The 19,238-nt window shown below is 46.6% G+C and overlaps 2 protein-coding genes across 2 annotated transcripts in view; both read left to right on the top strand.

Moving 5' to 3' along the window:
* The window catches only part of Ndufa7 (NADH:ubiquinone oxidoreductase subunit A7), a 10,046-nt gene extending 3,908 nt beyond the window's left edge, over positions 1-6,138 (top strand). The window contains exons 3-4 of the mRNA XM_031350027.1: positions 1,164-1,313; positions 5,924-6,138. Of these exons, the coding sequence (XP_031205887.1) occupies positions 1,164-1,313; positions 5,924-6,014 (241 nt within the window). The 3' untranslated portion in view covers positions 6,015-6,138. The remainder of the gene's footprint in view (positions 1-1,163; positions 1,314-5,923) is intronic.
* A 4,010-nt stretch (positions 6,139-10,148) lies between these two features.
* Positions 10,149-15,727, top strand: Cd320 (CD320 molecule). Its single transcript, XM_031350025.1, has 5 exons — positions 10,149-10,369; positions 13,078-13,203; positions 14,443-14,673; positions 14,966-15,127; positions 15,259-15,727. The coding sequence occupies exons 1-5, from the start codon at positions 10,237-10,239 to the stop codon at positions 15,399-15,401; spliced, it is 795 nt and encodes a 264-aa protein (XP_031205885.1). The 5' UTR covers positions 10,149-10,236; the 3' UTR covers positions 15,402-15,727.
* The last annotated feature ends 3,511 nt before the right edge of the window (positions 15,728-19,238 follow it).

The following is a 19,238-nucleotide window of genomic DNA, read 5'->3' on the forward strand; positions in this document are numbered from 1 at the left end:
TTTTTAGACAGTTTCTTCTAGTCCATGCTGACTTGGAACTTATGTTGTTGAGAATGACCTTAAGCTGATTCTTTTGCTTCTACTTCATGTGTATTGGTGTTTTGCCTGTATGTAGGTCTGTGTGAGATACCTTGGAACTGGAGTGTCAGACAGTTGTGAGGTACCATGTGGGTGCTGGGAATAGAAACCCTGTTCTTTGGAAGAGCAGCCAATGTTAACTGCTAAGCTATTTCTCCAGCCCTGCCATATTTCTTATTTAAAAAATAAAATGGCTTTTAGATTTTTAAGGAGAACTTAAAATTGCTAGGTAAAAATGATGGCCAAATTTGAAATGTAGCCAAATAAACAAATAAAAACCAACTGTTTATGATCATTCACCTTTGTCCCTGGGAATTTTCCTTTCTTGTTTGAAGTTCAGTGTTTCTTTTGAAGGCTTTAGGTTTCTTGGTAAATTCAGGATTAAACCAAGGCCACACTGAGCTTTGTCCCACATAACCCCTCCATTTCCCTCTACAGGGAATTTTGGCAGCAGACCACACACTGGCAGGAAGGGCAGCAACTTGGATAAGTTCCCAGGGCAAGGTGTTCTTTGAGTAGTAAGCCTTTATCCCAGCAGGGTGATTCAAAGGGTTCCTGAGATAACAAGGAATGAATTAAAAAGTTCCATAACCTAATCTTTGGGGGTGGGGAGAAAGGCACTACAATTGGGTAATCTGGGGCTGTGCCTCAGGGTTATTGACTACAATTGCTAGATAAGGGGTGGTCATAGCTTGGCACGCTGACCTGATTTTCATGAGCTTATTTAGGTAGAAGGAAGGCTGCTGCTAAGCTTGGCTTTGTGTTGGGGATAGGAGCATGTCTATGTCTCTTCTTTGTCTTGGGAACTTTAGTAAAGGTCCTCTACACTTAACCATATTTGAGACTTAGAGGGACTGGCGTGGAGCATATTTCTGTAACCTGGCTTGAAGACTTTTTTACATATAGATAAGTGTCTGCTGCTTGGTTTCTGGTCCCAGACCCAGGTATATAATGTGATAATATAGCAAGGCATGACTCTGGCCTGCAGCCTCCCTTGTAGCTCTAGATCCTCAGTCTTGTAAATGAGTTGTGGCAGAGAGAGGGGCTGTCACTTTGTTTCAGTGCCAGTGTTTTTTTTCCCTCAGGACCCAGCCACCTCCTAAACTCCCCGTGGGCCCCAGTCATAAGCTGTCCAACAATTACTACTGTAGTCGTGATGGTCGCCGGGAAGTTGTGCCTCCCACAGTCATCATGTCCTCACAGAAGGCCCTGGTGTCAGGCAAGACAGCTGAGAGGTAAGGATCCTCAGTGTTCCCTGCCCACCGCTCTGCAGCATTCCCTACTGCTACTGGCTTTTCTTCCCTAGCAAGGAGAGACAGGCTTGTGATCCCTGAATTTAGGAGGTTGAGGCTGAGGAAATCAAGAGCTCAAGCCAGGGCTGAGAATATAAATTATTTAGTAAGCTACTTGCCCTTAAGCATTGAGACCTGAGTTTGATTCCCCAGAACCCACATTAAAACAGTGCCAGGGGCCTGGAAGTGTGTTTGTAATCCCAGTGTGGGGGAAGTGAAGATAGGCTGTGGTAGGAAGTTTGCATGTTCCAGGCCAGCCTGTGTGATGTAGTTAGGGGTGGTCTCAAAACAAGTTGGGAAAGGTAAGATGGCTTAGTTGGTAAGGCACTTGCTGCCAAAGTAGATGACCTGAGATTGAGCTCGTGGGGGAAGCAGAGATTCAGTGCCTACGTGCCGCATGCCTTTAGCTCCAGTAAATTAATCCAAAAAAATTGATGATAATAAAAGAACCCCAAAGGAACCCAGGAGAAAACAATCTACTTGGTCCCTGTCCTCAGGGGCCTTTTCTTAATTGGGGATGACTGTAGTATTCCATGAGGTTCATAGGAGGCCATAGTCTAGAATGAGTTTCTGTACTAGATCCAGCAGACCAAGATAGAATAGGCATTTACATAGAAGTCTGAACCACCGAGTGAAGCTTAGGTGTGTATCTAGCCTTCTCAGAAGCCAGGTGAAAGATCAGTCAGTTCCCTGGCAGACCAGTTTTTGGTTGGCATGATAACAAAGTTCCCCCTGGTTTAGCCTTTATAAGGAAGGTAACTTTGAACTGACCAGTTTCTTTGTTAGGCTTCTGCTTCTTTTAGTCTTTTCCTGTCTATAAAGCCAATCTCCTCTGCTCTATTTAACAGCTCTCATTCTGGTTTATAGAATGAGGTTCAAGGGTTGGCGATATGTAGCATTTAAGAACACTTGTTGATCTTGCAGAGGACATGGGTAGGGTTTCTAGCACCTATGTGGTAGTTCATAACTTTCCTTAACTTCTGTTCCAGAGGATCTGACGCTCTGTTCTGGCACTATAGGTACCAAACATGCAAATGGTACACACAGATACACATGTAGGCAAACTACCCATATCCATAGACTTACAAAACACATAGACATACCCATACACTTTCCAGCACAAGGGAGGCCAGCCTGGTCTACATACTGCATTCCAGACCTATTAGAGGTACATAGTAAGACCCTGTTTCAAAACACACACACACACACACACACACAGAGAGAGAGAGAGAGAGAGAGAGAGAGAGAGAGAGAGAGAGAGAGAGAGAGAGAGAGAATATGAACATGTCCACAAATAAATACAATATAAAAAAATTTAAAGGGATTGGAGAGATAGCTCAGTTGCTCTTGTAGAGCAAAGAACTATTTGGCTTTTCGGAGTAGTAGGATTAAAGGTGTATGCCTTAGTGCCTGGCTGCTCCAGCTTTCTCTGCCTTCTTAAGCCTCAGTTTCTTTAATCTGCAAAACAGTGACATTAGGCTTGCATGTGACACCTGTGAGGTGATGAGACCAGGACCCGTTAGAAGATAGATAAGATAGAACATGCTGATTGTCCTTGTCACCTTTTTCTTTCTGGAATCCAGCACCAGAGTGAGCAAAGTGTGTCAAGCTATGACTCTTTCAGGGTCTACACTGCGGCCCTGGGGATGTTGCCACTTTCTAGGGAGGCAGCTTTTGTTTTTAGGGGATGGTGAGAGCCGTCCCTTGCCTCTGGGGACTCTTCCACAGTGACATGTTTTTACCTCCTTCCCACTCTGACTTACTGTGTTTCTAAACCTCTGTAGCGCTCTCTCTCTCTTGCAGCCATGACAGTTTGGGGGTCAGATGGTGCTTGTTTGAACTTGCTGATTCAAGTGGTTTTTTGGGGGGGGGGCTACATTTTTTTTTCCTTTTTTTCTAATGAGTCTCCCATATAGCTACATATGGCTTCTGCTGGCTTGGAACTTACTATGTAGACGAGGCTGATCTTCTAATTAACAGAGATTTACTTCTGCTGGGATTAAAGGTATTTACATTAATCAGGGTTTTCCAGAGGAACGGAATTATAGAATGAATTTCTCTGTTTAGAAAGGGGATTTGTTAGAATGGCTTGCAGGCTGTGGTCCAGCTAACCCAACAATAGCTGCCTGTGCGTGAAAGGTCTAAGAATCCGATAATGTTCAGACCATGGGGCCAAATGTCCTCGCTGGTCTTTAGGGTAGCCAGCATCTTGAAGAGATCTAATGCCACTACAGGAATAGACTTGGAAATGAGAGAACAAGCAGGCAGAGATAACGTTCTTCCATGTCTTTTATATAGGCTGTCAGCAGAAGGTGTGGCTCAAATTAAAGATGGATTGTTCCCACCTTAAAATATCTGGATAAAAGGTTTATCTTTAAACCTTAAACATTCAGATTAGAAGTAGGCATTCCTACTTCAAATGATTTAATTAAGAAAAATCCCTCACAGGTGTGCCCAGCCATTTTGGTTTTTGTTAATTCCACATGTCTAGTTGATAACCAAGAATAGCCATCACAGCATGCCCAGCATTGTTGTTTTTATCTTTTTAAGAGCTAGATAGTAATGATACCCATTACTGTTTTGCCTTGGCTCTCCTGGAATACTTGGACTCAGGGCATCTAGTTGCTTGCTTTAGACTGTTTTAAGTAGTTGGGATTATAGGTGCATGCCACTTAAGCACACACACCCTACTTTCTTACCCTCAACCCCATTCCCCAACCCCAGTATTTTTAGATAAGGTTTCTCTATGTAGCCCAGTCTGGCCATAAACTCAAAATCCTGCATTAGCCTTCCAAGTGCTAGGATTGTCTGTTTTCATTCCATACTCTGTTCCAGCTCATGGGCTAGCCTTATATCACTAGTACTATACCTCTGTGCACTTGCCATGGAGTTTTTGTGTGGCACCCAGCTATCTGAGGAAGAATGTGGACACCCATCAACCAGTGAATGAATATGAGATCATGACTGCTCCTATGTATGGTTGAGGAGAAGGTCTTTATTGTATATTTGAGGGAGAATTTAGCCAGAGGATCTGGAAAGGTCCAGACAGAAAGAATGAACTGGGTCATGAGAGGAAAGTGGGAGTAGAGAGTGGGAGAGGAAGAGAAAAGAGGGACAAGAGTGGGAAGCAGGAGAGGGAAAAGAATCTAGAACATGGAGCCAAAAGTATGTGTGGCTGAAATGCTGGGTTATATAGGAAAGAGAAGCTAGGAGAAGGGAAGTGAAGCTTCCGGGGCTGGAGAGGTTTAGGTTAGAGGCTGATAAGTGCTGAGAGGAGCCATGACTCTTGAAGCATGGCAGTAGCATTGGCTTTGATAAGGTAATGGGCATTTCAGTTAGCTGTTTGCCCCAGGTTTCTGTGGGACCTGACACCTAGCATCGTGGTCTGGAGTTTGTCCACACAGGGTACAGGTAGGGAGGGAGGGTCCCAGGTATTCAAGGCTGGGTTCTGGGCTTGGGAACCAGGGTAGGATAACTGAGTTCTGCCAGCTCTCAGTAGGCATCAGATGGTCCTCTGAGGGACTTCATTGGAGAAGATTTGGGCATTCTGAGATAGTGCCTTCTGCCATCCATATCCAGAAAGCTTGGCTTGTGATCTAGGGTGGGCATGGCTACTTTTACAAACTAGGGAAATTTGGATTAGAAAGGTCAAGCTACTATAGCAATTAAGGTCCTTCCCCACTGCTAATACAGAGACCCACAGTCAGCCAATGTGTAGAATGTGAGAGACTTGGAACGGTCAGTCCTATAAGGGATTTCTTCAAACCCTTCCCCTCAGGGCTCAGGGAGTTATGCAGAAGAGGAGGTTGAAAGATTGAAAGAGCCAGTGGGCATGCAGAACACCAAGGAAACAGTGCTTTCCAAGCAGAGCAGCACTGATGTGTCCATGACCTCACAGAGACGGGAAGCATGTGCAGAATCTGCACATGTTCAAGACAGGTGGGGTCCCAGCAGTGAGAGGAGAACTGGAAATGAGCTCCTTCTTAACCTACAACTTGACAACTGCTTGCAAAGGAAAAATCAGTTTTCTCCAGTGGAGTCTCACTGGGTATACAGACTACACTTAAGGACAGTCCCTACACACAGCTGTAGATAGCCAGCACAAAACAAACTTAGTAGTATTTTTGGAGCTGTTTGTCTCATAATACTTTATTTGGCATTTTTTACTTATATGTCTTTTGCTTATATATTATGGTTTCTGACTTTATGTTTTTATGGGTTTTGTGTATGCTGTGTATATTTGTGTACAGATGTTTTCTTTTTTTAATGTTTTGCTTTTTATTCTGGCTTGTTTGATTTTTTTTTTTTTTATTTGCCAGGTTTTTTTTCTTTTTTCTTTTTTCTTTTTTTAATAAAGAGAGAAAGAAGGCATGGAATTGGGAAGAAGGGAGGATCTGGGAGGAAATGAGAGGAAACTGTGATCAGAGAATATATTGTATGGAAAATTTATTTTCAATAAAAATTAAAAACAGACACAACAGATAAACAGAAAGATCCTTCCTCACTGTCGTTTGTAGGCCTAGCTCTAACTGGAGTTTGTCTTTTTCTTGTAGTTCTGCTGTGGCAGCCACTGAGAAGAAGGCAGTGACACCTGCTCCCCCCATGAAGAGGTGGGAGCTGTCCAAGGACCAGCCATACCTGTGACTCTGCCCTAGGCTACCTTGCTACATGACTCTAGGGCCACATGACAGCTTTTCCTCCTTGAATTCCCTCAGGGGAGAGTGTGACCTAATTTATAACAAATACATAGAGTGCCACATTATTTCCAGTCTGTCTTTTCTTAGTATTTATTGATTGGATTTGATCTGTTATTACTGTGTGTTGTGTGTGTGAATACACACTGCAGCATGTGTGAACATGAGGACAACTTTGGGGATTGGTTTTCTCCTTCCACTTGCTGAGGCAGGGTCTTTTGTTTTTGGTGTCCTGTGGACTCCAGGTTAGCTGGCCCAAGAGTGTCTGTGGGAGGCTGCTCTCTGGGCCTCCCAGCTTGGTGTACGATTAGATTTGAGCCATTGCGTGTCATTTTTGGGCTCTGAGGATGGAACTTAGGTCTCAGCTTTTTGAGGCTAGCACTTTTACTTGTGCGCCATCTTGCCAGCCCACTTTTTTTTTTTTTTTTTTAAATGGGGTCTTGGGTATTATTGGTATAAGCCTATAATCTCTATATTATAAGCTCGTAGGTGAATACCATTTTTGCCTTGTGGAATGACTATGTAGCCCTTAAGTAGGTCATTAGATTATGAAGGTAGAACTGTGGAAAACATAAACACTAAATTGAGTGTGGTGGTGCATGGCTAACCCCAGAATTTAGCAGGCAGAGGCAGGAGGATTACCAGTTTGAGGCCAGTTTTAGGTTACGGATTGAGAACCTGTCTCAGACTAACAAACAGAACAGTGGCATCAAAAGAAAAGTGGAGATAAGAGTGTTGAGACTGGATCTGGCTGGAAGCAGAGAGCAAGGGCACAAAGGTCACAGCCTTGACTGGAAGGTGTCAGTGTCTCATAGTGTTACAAGAGAGAGAGAAACCGTGGTCACAGTATACAGAGGCTGCTGCCAGAGGACTCCTAGAAGCCTCAGGCATTGAAAATTGCTGTGTAATTTATAACTGAGGAAACTGCAGGAGTGGTGTGGGAAAGGGCTCTCTCCCTCCCTCCCTTTCCTTCTTCCCTTCCTTTCTCTGTTTTTTTTTGAGACAGTGTTTCTCTGTGTAGCCCTGGTTGTCCTGGAACTCACTGTAGACAATTAGCCCCCAACTCAGAGATCCTTCTACCTCTGCCTCCTGAGTGCTGGGATTAAAGGTGCATGCTACCAAGCCTGGCTGTTTTTCTTTTTTTCCCTCTTTTCTCATCTTCCTCCTCCTCCTTTCCTCTCCTCTCCTTTCCTTTATCTCTCTCTTTCTCTCTCTGTCTCTCTCTCTCTTTCTTTTTTTTTTTTTTGAGACAGGGTATCATGTAGCTCAAGCTAGCCCCAAGTTCTTTGTGTATGTGAAGATGACCTTGGGACTTAAGATCCTCCTGCCTCTGTTCCCATAATACTAGGATTACTAGTGTGTGCCCCCAGCCCTGGTTTATAGGATGCTGGGGATTGAACACAGGGCTTGGTGTATGCCAGGCAAGCATCTGTCTCTACCAACTGAGCTCCATCTCCAGTCCTTTTGTTTTCTGAGGCAGGCCCCTAATCTAGCTTAGGCTAACTTGGAACTTATTAAATAACTCAGGCTGACCTTGAAGTTAATGAAGTCCTTCAGCCTCAGCCTTTCAAGTTCTGAGATTATAGGTGTTAGCTTCCATGTGTGGGCTCACCTCTTTATCTCTGTTTGGCTGTTCCTTAAGCAATTCTGGGAGGTCATCTAGGGCAGACAATGCACTCTCTCAGGCTCATTGAGAACTGGTGAATTCTAGGCAGTATGGAAGCGAGTTGCATTGCTCTGTGTAAATCCAGGGTCTGCCCACTGCTCCAGATACCTTCCCCCACCATCAAGGACCAGCCTCGCCTTGGAGAGGGCTTCTGAGGGGAGGGGTGTCTGGGAGGTGAGAACAAATTGTGGGTCTAAGCTGAGGATCTATGTTCACCTCGAGACAGCTTTCCAGAGTGCTTTCTGTAAGTTCTCTGTCTGGAGGTCCCCAGACAGCTCTCTCTATATGTTCTGCTTATGCCAGTTCTCCAAGCAGTTCTCTCTTGCTATTTAAAAAAAAAAATGCTCTGAATAGCTCATGCAGTTCATAAACCTAGTCTTTTATTTTACATATCAATCTAGTAATTTATTCCAGGTTTCCTTTTGATTATCCTATGGATCAGCATCTTGTGACTTAATTCTTAGGAGACAGTAAGCACACATTTTCTTTTAACATTGCAAAAGAATTCAGAGATCTGCCTGCTTCTGTTAAACACAGACCATAAGGTAGCTGGGTGGGACCCCATTCTGAAATTACTATTTCTACCATACCTGGGCCAAATCTTGCTCTTTCTCAGGCCAACCCTGAACTCAGGAATCTGTCTGCTTTTGTAAGCATAAACAAAAAAACTTATAACAACTGCTTTTGTTCCTTTAGGTTAGTGAAGCTCTTCATAAAATTGATACTGCATCCTTATTTTTTGATAAATTATATATTTTTGAACCCATGTTTTTAAGAGTTCTTTCCCACAGGCTTAAGAGTTGTTCCTAAGATTGTAGTGTTTACCATTTTGCTGAGATATTAGCCACACCTTGGCCTCCCACACTCGAACTCTTGCTGTCTCTGATTGTCATGGAGTCATAAACTTTAACAGGGGGTACATTCCTTGAAGGTTTGGCCTCCGGAACTCAGACTCTTGCTGTCTCTGATTATCATGGAGTCATTAACTTTAACAGGGAGTACATTCCTTGAAGGGGGAATGTAAAAATAGGTACATTGTTATATAAACAAGCCTTAAGCTCTACACTCCTGGAGGCCTGTGCCTGATGGCCTTGTCCCTGGGGCGGGAACCTTGTCATTCCATCCCTACTAAGGCCTTGCTGGACCTGGCACCCTACTGGGATTCTCAAAAGTAGGATGTTCCCCACCCTTCCCCGGCTGTCACCTCTATTTACATCCCTCTCTGTGTCTGAATACCACTGCCTTTTCCAGAAATTAGTGAGACTTACACAGTACACTCCAAAAGCAGTTATAACCTCTAGCATTTTACAGTGGTAGGTCATCCATCTACAAGCAGCACCATTTGTGTGAAAGTCTGGACTTCAGTGTAGCCTTCTGGTCTACATTCTGGGAAACGTACCCATGTGAGGGTTAGTGACTTGTCTTCCAACCTTGTTGGGAGGTAGTGTCACAGATTCTTAAGGTAGAACTATGGAAAACGTAATGTGAAGAATAAACACTAAGCTGGCACATGACTATATCCCCAATACTTTGGAGGCCAAAGCAAGAGGATCACTAGTTTCAGGCCAGCTTGTGTTACCTCAGACCAACAGAAACCACAAAATCACTAGCCATATTGGATAAGCAGACTTAGTGCACTCAACTGTGCAAGTTGGATGAGGAAACCCAAGGCTGCTAATCTGTATCAATCTACTAGCCTCATGCTAGAATAAGTGTCTCTCATGTCTGTGAGAACGAGAAAGAAGTTAATGAGGTTGGGATGGAATCCAAGCAGATGCTCAGTCCAGGTTCAAAGCCAGTAACTGTTCTCTCATTTGTTCATTCCATCATCCCCTCACTGTATGCGCCATTCATCTAAGGAAACCAACATCCTGGTCTGCCTGCACCTGGCATTCTGGGGGGGGGGGGGGGGGGGGGGGGGGCAATCAAGACAATAAAGCTAAAATAAGTAAATTATAAAATCCTTAGGTGGCACCAGAGGAGGGACCTGCTGGGGAGTGTTCATAGGGTGTGGCTGCCATATTCATTGGGACCATTGGGCAGTGATATTTGCAGTGGGAGATCAGAATTGCTAAGTTCATTTATAGCCCTAGAAGTTTATTCTTTCAAGCTGATGTGGTTATTATTTTCATGGTACTGGGGATCAAACCTAGAGCCTCCTGATTACTAGGCAAGTGCTCTACTACTGAGTTTTTTTCCCCGAACTCCTGATTTTTATTCTGAGGTAGGGTCTCCTTTAATAACCTAGGTTGGCTTTCTTCTTGTTATCCTCTTCCTCAGCCTGTAGAATATCTGGGAGTTACAGGCCTAGGTCACCAAACCCATTAGATTTTACTGCTAGGAAAAAGCCAGGAGGAGCCCTAAATTCTAAGTACCCTTTTATTCTGGTACTTACGGTCGCAGGCTTGCTTGCGCCACTCCCCCCTTTGTGTGCGCATGTGCGAGAATCAGCGCATCCTTCTGCCTGCGGCTACAGCTGGAGTAGAGCGGTTCGGCTAGCGGTTGGATGGCGCGGGGCGGAGCTGGGCGGGCAGCGGCCCTGGGCCTGGTGCTGCAGCTGCTCTTTGGTCTCAGAACTGGCCTAGAGGCCGCTCCGGCTCCAATCCCGTCTCTGGCCCATACCGTAGTCCAAGCCTCGGGTGAGTGAACCCCTGTTCTTACACCGCTTATGATCCCGCCCCCACGCGCTGGCATCGCCTCACTATTGGCTGCGACGCCTATCGGTCGTTGACATTCCCCCAGCACGCGGGATTGGATTTAGTGTGGGGGAGAGTGGAGAGAATCGGTCCTCTGAGCCTGCAGAGGGGACCGCTACGTGGGTGCCTTCTCCTGTGTTCTGCCCAGCTTCCTCCCTTATTCCTGCGCTGTCCCTAAGTCACCTCCAAGCCGTCCTTCAGCCCAATGTGCACTGGAAGGCTTGTGTTTCTGATTTTGTTTGACCTTTCACCACGCAGGGCTGGTCACCTGGCACCTTCTTGTAGCAGGTATGCCTTCCCGAAGCCGTCAGCCCTGAGCCTGAAGTTCTATGACTGTTCTTTCAGCACCCAGAGCTTCTGTTTCTCCTTGAATTCCTGTCTCAGAGAATGGAAGGAAGAGCCCTGTAGTGTATTTCTGCTGTGAACCCCAAACTTGATCAGGCACCTGCCCTGGGCAGGACTAGGAGGTCCCGATTGTGACCACTGGCCACCACTGACCATCCACTCTATATGAGAATAGTTTTAACTGTTTCAAGGTCTTTTTGGTTTGTTTGTTTTTCTGTTTTTACTATGTTTTGAATTTTTTTTCAGACAGGGTCTCACTTTGTAGCTCTGACTGCCTGCAACTTGCTATGTAGACCAGGCTGTGCTTGAACTCTCAGAGATCCCACCTGGATCTGCTTCCCAAGCACTGGGATTAAAGGCAGGCGCTAGTTCCCGTTTTGTTTTTTTTTTTGAGACGGGGACTCACTGTATAACACAGGCTGGACTGGAGTTTTCAACTTCTGCCTTAGGCTCCCCAGCACAGGGATTATAGGTATGGACCATTTTATTTGGCTGTTTTATGGGTCTGTAGAGTACCCCTCCTCCTCCCAGTTTTGGCTGTTTTGTAGCTCCAAGCAGACTTCTTGTCCCAGCTTCCCAGGAGCTGGGGTTACAATTGAGCAGCAACATGTCTGGCCTTAGTATTCCTCTTTTACAGATGAGGACATAGACTGGGAGGAGAAATCATGGGTCATCCTGACTCCTGTCTAATTAATTGCCCCCATGAGGTATAGGATTTGCTTTGCTCTGGGCCCATTTCAAGAAAATGTGGAGAGTCAGGAAGAGGAGGTCTGAATTGGCAATACTGTGAGTTGTTAGGCATGGAAAGGAGGCTGTGCTGGGGGGCATGGATAATGGCCAGGGCTTGTTCTCAGTTCTCCAGCTCTCCAGAGCTCCTGGACTGTGTGGTATGCAGGTTTAATTGCATTTGACTACCGGGAGGGTGGGGTCTTGGAGGCTCTGGCTCTGTGTGAGGTGGAAATCTCTAAAGGCTTCCTTCCCTCCGACTGGTCCATGTTCTAGGTCTCTTCACTGCCTGCCCCTCTTGATCAGCAAGCAGCCCTGGCTTCCCTGTTCAGAGTCCAGGGAAGGCTTATGTTTTACCTGGACTCAATGTGAACCCTCACATGACTCGTTCACACACTGTCAGGCACTGGACAGGGTCATGAGGCCACGTCCCTGACCTTCACTGAGGGTGTTCAGTCAATAGGAAGATGGATGTTACTAGTTAGGGACTTATTTGTGGGAAGCAGAGCTTCCTGGGGTACATGAGATGCTGCCCAGCCTAAGATGGAAACTGAGATCTGAAAGCTGCAGAAGAAGCACAGCTGTAGAGTGGAAGGATGAGGTGGGCTGTGGCCGGTAGAGCTCAGTGGTCAAATGTTTGTTTGATATGCAAAAGGTTCTAGACCCCCCTCCCCCAATACAGAGTGGAAGAAGGGATCTTGGGCTGTGTGCAAAGGCCCCATGGTGAAAATGAGTCAAGTCTCTTAGGTAAAATACAAGGAGGAGGCCAGGATAGAGGGGGTTTGATGGAGAAGGGAGGGATTTAGACTTGGATGTGAGAGGACCTGGGTCCCATGGGATAGTGGGTGATCAGAATAGATAAGAGTGTGATATTCTGTCCTAGTGGAGATTAGGTACTAGGGGTCTAGTTCAGAGGTGACATGTTTAGGTCATGCTGAGTGTTTTAATCTGGGAAGAACTTAGGAGATGAGGGAATAGGTCTTGGCGACTACACAGGATCACCATGCTTTAAGTCAGGGTCTTCCTACGTAACCCTAACTGGCCTGGAACTCAGGGTCTGTCTGCCTCCAACCTCCTGCGTACATAAACTACCATGCCTGACTTTTGAGCAGATTTACTACCCAGACTCTCAATTTCCCCTTTGCTAAATGGGTGGGTAAGAATAGGTCCCACTGTCCTTGATCACGAGCCTCTTGCAGAGCATGCTGGGGAACGGCTCTTCTCCCAGCCTGTTTAAACTGTGGAGCTTGGTGGTCTCCAGTGTAGACTTTCTGGCCATCTGGAGCCTCATAGTCTCAGGGGTCAGTAAGACCTGGGTTTGAGTCCCGACTCTGTCACCAGCTCAACGTGGTCATAGTGTTTCAGTAGACTGGAGATTGGCACTGTCTCCTAGCAGCATTCATGAACTTCCAGGGCCCCAAACACAGGGCTCTGCAGAGGGTGGCTACCAATATAGTTTCTGCACCCTGGGACATGGCTTATCTCTAGCTGGTTGCAGCTCATAACCATCCTCTTGGAAGATATTTTAGATTTGGATCCCCCCCAACCCACCCAAGGCCTCATTTATGTTCATTTCTCAGGCTCTAGAGCTGGCTCCTGCCCGACAGACACCTTCCAGTGTCTTATCAGTGGCTATTGTGTGCCCCTCTCCTGGCGCTGCGATGGGGATCGGGACTGCTCTGATGGCAGTGACGAGGAAGAGTGTAGTAAGTGGCCATTCCTGGAGAGGGGCTTGAGAATGGACATTTGGACTGGTGCCAGTTATGGAGATTAAGGGATCAGGAAAAGACTGGTAGTGGGGCTGGGTGAGCAGGGCAAGGTGGAGTCCATGGGTCTGGACTGTTAGGATTGCTTTACTCCCAGCACTCTAAAGACATTAGGTAGGTTTCTGTAAAGTAGAGACTAGCAGTTGTGTATAGCAAGTTTCAGGCCAATGAGATCTACATAGTGAGACCTTGTCTCAAATCAAAAATAAAAACAGAAACAAAAGAGCTGGAATCTAAGACAGGCTTATAGGGAGGTTGAGCAAGTAAAGGAGGAACCTGATGGGAAGACTAGGTATTGGAAGGTGGAATTGACAGGAGTAGCATAGAGACTTTATATAGGGCAAGCCTTTACACACAGAGTGTGCCTGGGTACAAGTGTGTGCTGGAGTGTTTGCCAGCATGTTTGTGTGTATGTAGGGCTCGAGTTTGACATTGGTGTTGTCCTGTGTTGCTCTCCACCTTACTTTTTGAGACCATCTTTCACTAAAATTGACACTCCCCCAGCATGTGCATTTGGATTTAGTGTGGGGAAAGTGGAAAGAATCAGCTAGAATGGCTGGCCCAGGAGCCTCCAGGATCCAACCATCTGTACTCTTAGCCTTGTGGTTAGGATGTGCCTTGCTGCACCTGGCATTTACTGGGTCCTGGGGATCAAACTTAGTCAACATGCTTGTACCACAGGCTCTTTACCCGCTGAGTTACCTCCTCAGCCCTGAGGAAGCTGCTTTTTTAAATTTTATTTTATATGTCCCTAGATGGCCTGAAACTCTCTATGTAGATCAGGCTGGCTTCAAACTCACAGAGATCTACCTGCCTTTGCCTCCCAAGTGCTGGGACTAAAGTAGCTAACGTAATGAGATGCTTTCAGTTTAGTTTGCTACTTGTAGAAGTTAGGATTTAGAGCGGATTTGGCAGCCAGAGCACTGGGATTCCCTCTTTATTTGTTATTTTATTTTTTTGTGACAGAGTTTTTTTTTGTTTTTTTTTTTTTTGTTTTTTGTTTTTGTTTTTTACATATTGATAGCTGTCTTAGAATTCACTAGGTAGACTAGGCTAGCTTCAAACTCAGTGATTTGCTTTCTCTGTCTTCCAAGTGCTGGGATTAAAGGTGTGTACCACCATGCCTGGCATGCGTTTTCTTGCATGGATGTTTCGAATCTGATTGACTCTATGTTCCAGGGATTGAGCCATGTGCTCAGAATGGGCAGTGCCAACCACAGCCTGCCCTTCCTTGCTCCTGTGATAACATTAGTGGTTGCCCTGCTGGCTCTGACAAGAAGCTCAACTGCAGCCGTCCACCCTGTCAGGAGAGCGAGCTGCGTTGCTTACGGGATGATATCTGTATTCCGCACACATGGCGCTGTGATGGCCACCCAGACTGTCCTGACTCCAGTGATGAGCTCAGCTGTGGTTTGTGTCCTGGGATCTTGGTATACCTGTGTGGGTGGGGAAGGCTGGCAGTTACTTGAGGACATGTGTTATCCTCCCATGGGTGACTAGTTTGAGGATGTGAACACATGCATCCTCCCAGGCCTTTGTCCCTGTGCTGGTGGACAAGACATCATCAGGATTAGTGATTTCCCACCAATTTTCCTCTGACTTAGATCAGCATGAAGTCTAAGAGTTGGGCACTGGAAACCTTGTGTACCATACTGCTAAGCCTTGGGTGCCCCTCAACTACTGATGCCTGGGCTTATTGCAGACACTGACACAGAAACTGACAAGCTACTCCAGGAGGAGAATGCCACAAGTACAAGGATTTCTACAACCGTGGAGAATGAGACCTCTTTCAGGAATGTTACACTTACCTCTGCTGGGGACTCATCCCGAAACCCAAATGCCTATGGGGTTATTGCAGCTGCTGGTAAGATAGGCTTTCCCATGTGAGAAGCTCGGGGCTATTGGAGGGAGTAGACAGCAGACTCTCCACTTATTAGTCTGTGATAGTTTCTACCCTCCCGGTCCCACTCCTGATCATCTGTCTGTCCCCTACAGGGGTGTTGAGTGCCATCCTGGTTTCGGCCACCCTTCTCATATTGCTCCGCCTCCGAGGTCAGGGTTATCTGCCCTCATCAGGGCTCTTGGTGGCTGTGAAGGAGTCGCTGCTGCTGTCAGAAAGGAAAACCTCTCTGATCTGAGGACACATGGTTACCACCTGGCCCTGAGTGCAGTCAGACTGGGACAAAGCCGCAGAGGAACATGCAGGTAGCTGCTGGCTTCTCAGCCTCGAGACCTGGGCTCTTTTGGCCACAGAGAACTTTGATTTTTAAGCTTCTACAGATGTGGTCCTAGAGACCGGGGGTCCTCAGACACTCTCTTTATATGTGGTGAGCTTGGCTGGAAAATTGCCATAGTCAGGACTGAGGGGCTGGCCCCAGGGTGCTCCCAAGAAATGGGGCTACCATGGTTTAGACACTCCTGCTGCTCACGTCGATGGGTGGCTATTAAAGTTTCTTCACCCCCCTGTCTGCCTCTAGCCTCTGTTTTCTGGCCTGGGCAGCCTACGGTCTCTTCTGGATCTCCTTCTACTTTTTAAAAGGGAGTGTTCAGCCACGAGAACATGGGTCTGTGTGCTGGACCTTTCCTCCTGTACTCCTGCTTCTTTTATAAAGTGAGGCTGGGTGCTGAGTCCACACGCAACATTAACTGTGGGCTTAACAGAAGAAGAGGAGACCTGAGGTAGTGTTTCCTAACTGGCATTTCTTTGTCATGGCTCCTTTTGTGACATGGAAGCTGGGCAATCCTGATTTGAACTTGGCTATCCCCTGTTTTTGCAGGGCTATAATCCCAGCAGTTGGGAAGGGGAGGTAGGAGAATTAGAAGTAATAGGCGTGATGGGTACATACCTGTAATTCTAGCACTGGGGAGGTTGAGGCATGAAGATGTGGGGTTCAAGGAGTGTCTGGGCTGTACAGGGAGACCTTGTTTCCTGTCTTCCGCAGATGCAGTTGGTTGATATTTCAGGAGTCATTTCTGTTCTAGGCTGACAGGTTGTTTACTGTCTAGCAATGAATTAGCCCTGGGGGGTAGGGAAGGGCTGTCCCCGTGTGATAGCGGAAGTCCAAGATGCCTGAGCATGAATATACAGAAAAACAAGAAAACATTGTTAATACAACTTGACTTCTGAGTGACAAGGCATCTCTTCTCAGATTCTCAAATTCCTAAGTAAAATGGTGGGAACTGCTGGAATGCTACCAACAGGCAGAGGAGAGACCTTCCTTGCATCTCTGTGGCTCCTATTAACCTCAGGTCCCATGATGAGTATTGGAGTTCTGAGGCTATGCAAGTAAGAGGACCTGAGTTCAGATCCCCAATACCTATGTAGAAAGTTGGATTTGCCTAGAATCTTATTACTGAGGGTGGGTATGAGAACAGGAAGATTCCAGGGACTTGCTGGCCAGATAGTCTAGCCTGAGAGCTTAAGATTCAGTAAGAAACATTGTTTCAAAAAATAAAGGGGAGGGGCTGGGGATATGGCTCAGTGAGTAAAGCACTTATTGCATTAGCGTGGAAACATTTGTATCCCCAAAACCCAAGTAAATGCTGGATGTGTGTGGAGGCCTGCTTGTAATTCCAGCCTCAGGAAGCTGAGGCAGGATACTGATTGGTGGAAGAACAATCCAGAATGATTCCTGTCATCAACCTCAGGTATCCACATGCACATGCATACATAAACTTGCATGTGGACCCTCAAATGCATATGGTATATGTCTACACCCAGGTGTGTACACATACACACACACACACACACCACACAAACACACAAATACAAGCTTTCACCCACCCCAACATACATATAAATCTCAACAAAAAGAATTCCTGGAGCTCTGATGCCTGGTAGGCAGTGACTTGGTCACTGGTAATATAATGCTGGGTGCAAAAGGGGGGAGTGTACGCCAGGAGGGCTTCCTGAAGGTGGGAACTGCTTTGGTTTTGTGTTCTTACTCCTGTCCAATCCTTTACAAGGGAAGGTGGATGAAGCAGTCTGGATTTGAGCCGTGTGTCGTGGCTGGGTTTTTGAAATAGCAGTTGATGTTTCAGCCAGGATGGGGGAGCATTGGCTGATGGTAAAGCCAGTTGGAGGTAGTTGGGGAGCAAGGCTCTCCTTGGCCCTGTAGACTGACACTTGGGTTCTCATCTTGACCAACAGAGTGTTGTGGGGGTGTGTGCTGGGGGTGGGAGGAGGTGAAAGGGAAGGAGAGGAGAAGAGGGAGAGCCACAGTAGGCATTTCCAGTTGGGAAAAAAGCTTTTCTGTTACCTCGGCTTTAAGACAGGAAGATTTTGAACTGCAGGCCAACTTGGACCACATAGTGAGAACCTATCTATCCATCCACCCATTCTTTGTCCATCTGTCCGTCTGTCCATCCATCCACCATCCATCCATCCATCCGAAATTAGGAAGATGATTTTTGCCAAACATTTTTTTTTTTAAAGATTTATTTATTTTATGTGAGTACACTGCAGCTGTCTTCAGACACACTAGAAGAGGGCATCAGATCCCGTTACAGATGGTTGTGAGCCACCATGTGGTTGCTGGGAATTGAACTCCGGACCTCTGGAACAGCAGTCAGTGCTCTTAACTGCTGAGCTATCTCTCCAGCGGGCCTCCGCCCCCCCCCCCCCCCCCCCCCCCCCCCCCCCCCCCGAACCCCCTAGCAAACAGTTTTTACTTGTAACTATGCACTATGCCTGTCTGCCACAGGCCATAGTGAGCCAGGATTGTGCCAGGGGTCCATGCTGGGTTATAAATTCACCTGTTACTTGTGCAGCCAGCTGGGATCTGGAGTTATCTGGAGTGTTTGGGTTCTTATTGGGGGAAACTACTGCATACTTGGTGGTTCCAAACAATCTGCTGTCATGTTCTTTTTCTTTTTAACAGAGTGTCACTATGTAGTACTGGCTAGCCTCAAACTCCTTATCTCTGGCTCAGTTTCCCCAGTGTTGGAGTTACTGTTGTGTCCCACCACACCTGGGCCACTGTGGTATTCTGTTTCCCTGTGGTTCTGCAGCATGTGGTTGTCCCAGATGGTTTCATCTTTTATCTGTATGTGAGAGTTAGGCTCTTTCCATGCCTACTGGACTTAACTAGTTGTGGGTTTTCTTAACATTGGGAGTCCCAAGGTGCAAAGCAGAGGTTGCTCAGTTAGAGAATTGGGTTCTTACGATGCCAAGTAACCTTGGTTTCTGTTGCTTGTGTTCTTATGCTTGCCTCCTGCCATCTGATTATCTCTGGTGCTACCTGCTCTGGCTATATCTGACTGGAGCCTGTCCTTCCTGTGATCTTGGTTGTGTCACAACTCCTCAGAGTTCAGCTGTTTCTGGGATCCTGTGGTTCTGGAATCCTGGGATCCTGAGATCCTGGGTGTGTCAGAGCTCCTGGGAGTCAATCTGCCTCTGGGACCCTGAGATCCTGGTGTGACCAACCTCCTGGGATCCTGGGATCCTGTGGTCCTGGGTGTGTTAGAGCAACTGGGAGTGGAGCCAGTGCTGTGGGGCTGGCTGCAGAGTTTGTGCCCAAGGTCTGCTCAGGGCACTGGCTCAGACTGGAAGGAGCTGTACTACTCGTCAGGTAGAGTTCCTGGGTACCTGGGTCCCGCTGATCCCAGTTACTTCCAGTGTTGGGGGAGATGTTGTGTCCTTCTCACCTCTGATACTATGATCCTGGGAGTGTTAGAGTGTTTGGGAGTGGAGATTCCTCTGGGTGTTGTAGGACTGGCTCCCATTTTTAATGGAATATGATGCCCTCTTCTGGTGTGTCTGAAGGGCAGCTACAGTGTACTCAAATAGAATAAATAAATAAATCTTTAAAAAGACTATGCATCACCGGGCAGTGGTGGCACATGCCTTTAATCCTAGAACTTGGGAGGCAGAGGCAGCAGATTTCTGAGTTCGAGGCCATCCTGGTCTACAGACTGAGTTCCAGGACAGCCAGGACTACATAGAGAAACCTTATCTTGTAAAACCAAAAAAAAAA

Source organism: Mastomys coucha, unplaced genomic scaffold (assembly GCF_008632895.1).
Source record: "Mastomys coucha isolate ucsf_1 unplaced genomic scaffold, UCSF_Mcou_1 pScaffold4, whole genome shotgun sequence".
Taxonomy (NCBI): Eukaryota; Metazoa; Chordata; class Mammalia; order Rodentia; family Muridae; genus Mastomys; species Mastomys coucha.

What these genes read in the sequence shown, in the direction of transcription:
- Cd320 (XM_031350025.1), top strand. Translation starts at nt 10,237, where the DNA reads ATGGCGCGGGGCGGAGCTGGGCGGGCAGCGGCCCTGGGCCTGGTGCTG. An exon ending in CAGTGACGAGGAAGAGTGTA is followed by an intron (nt 13,204 to 14,442) that starts GTAAGTGGCCAT and finishes TCTATGTTCCAG; the next exon opens with GGATTGAGCCATGTGCTCAG. An exon ending in CAGTGATGAGCTCAGCTGTG is followed by an intron (nt 14,674 to 14,965) that starts GTTTGTGTCCTG and finishes GGCTTATTGCAG; the next exon opens with ACACTGACACAGAAACTGAC.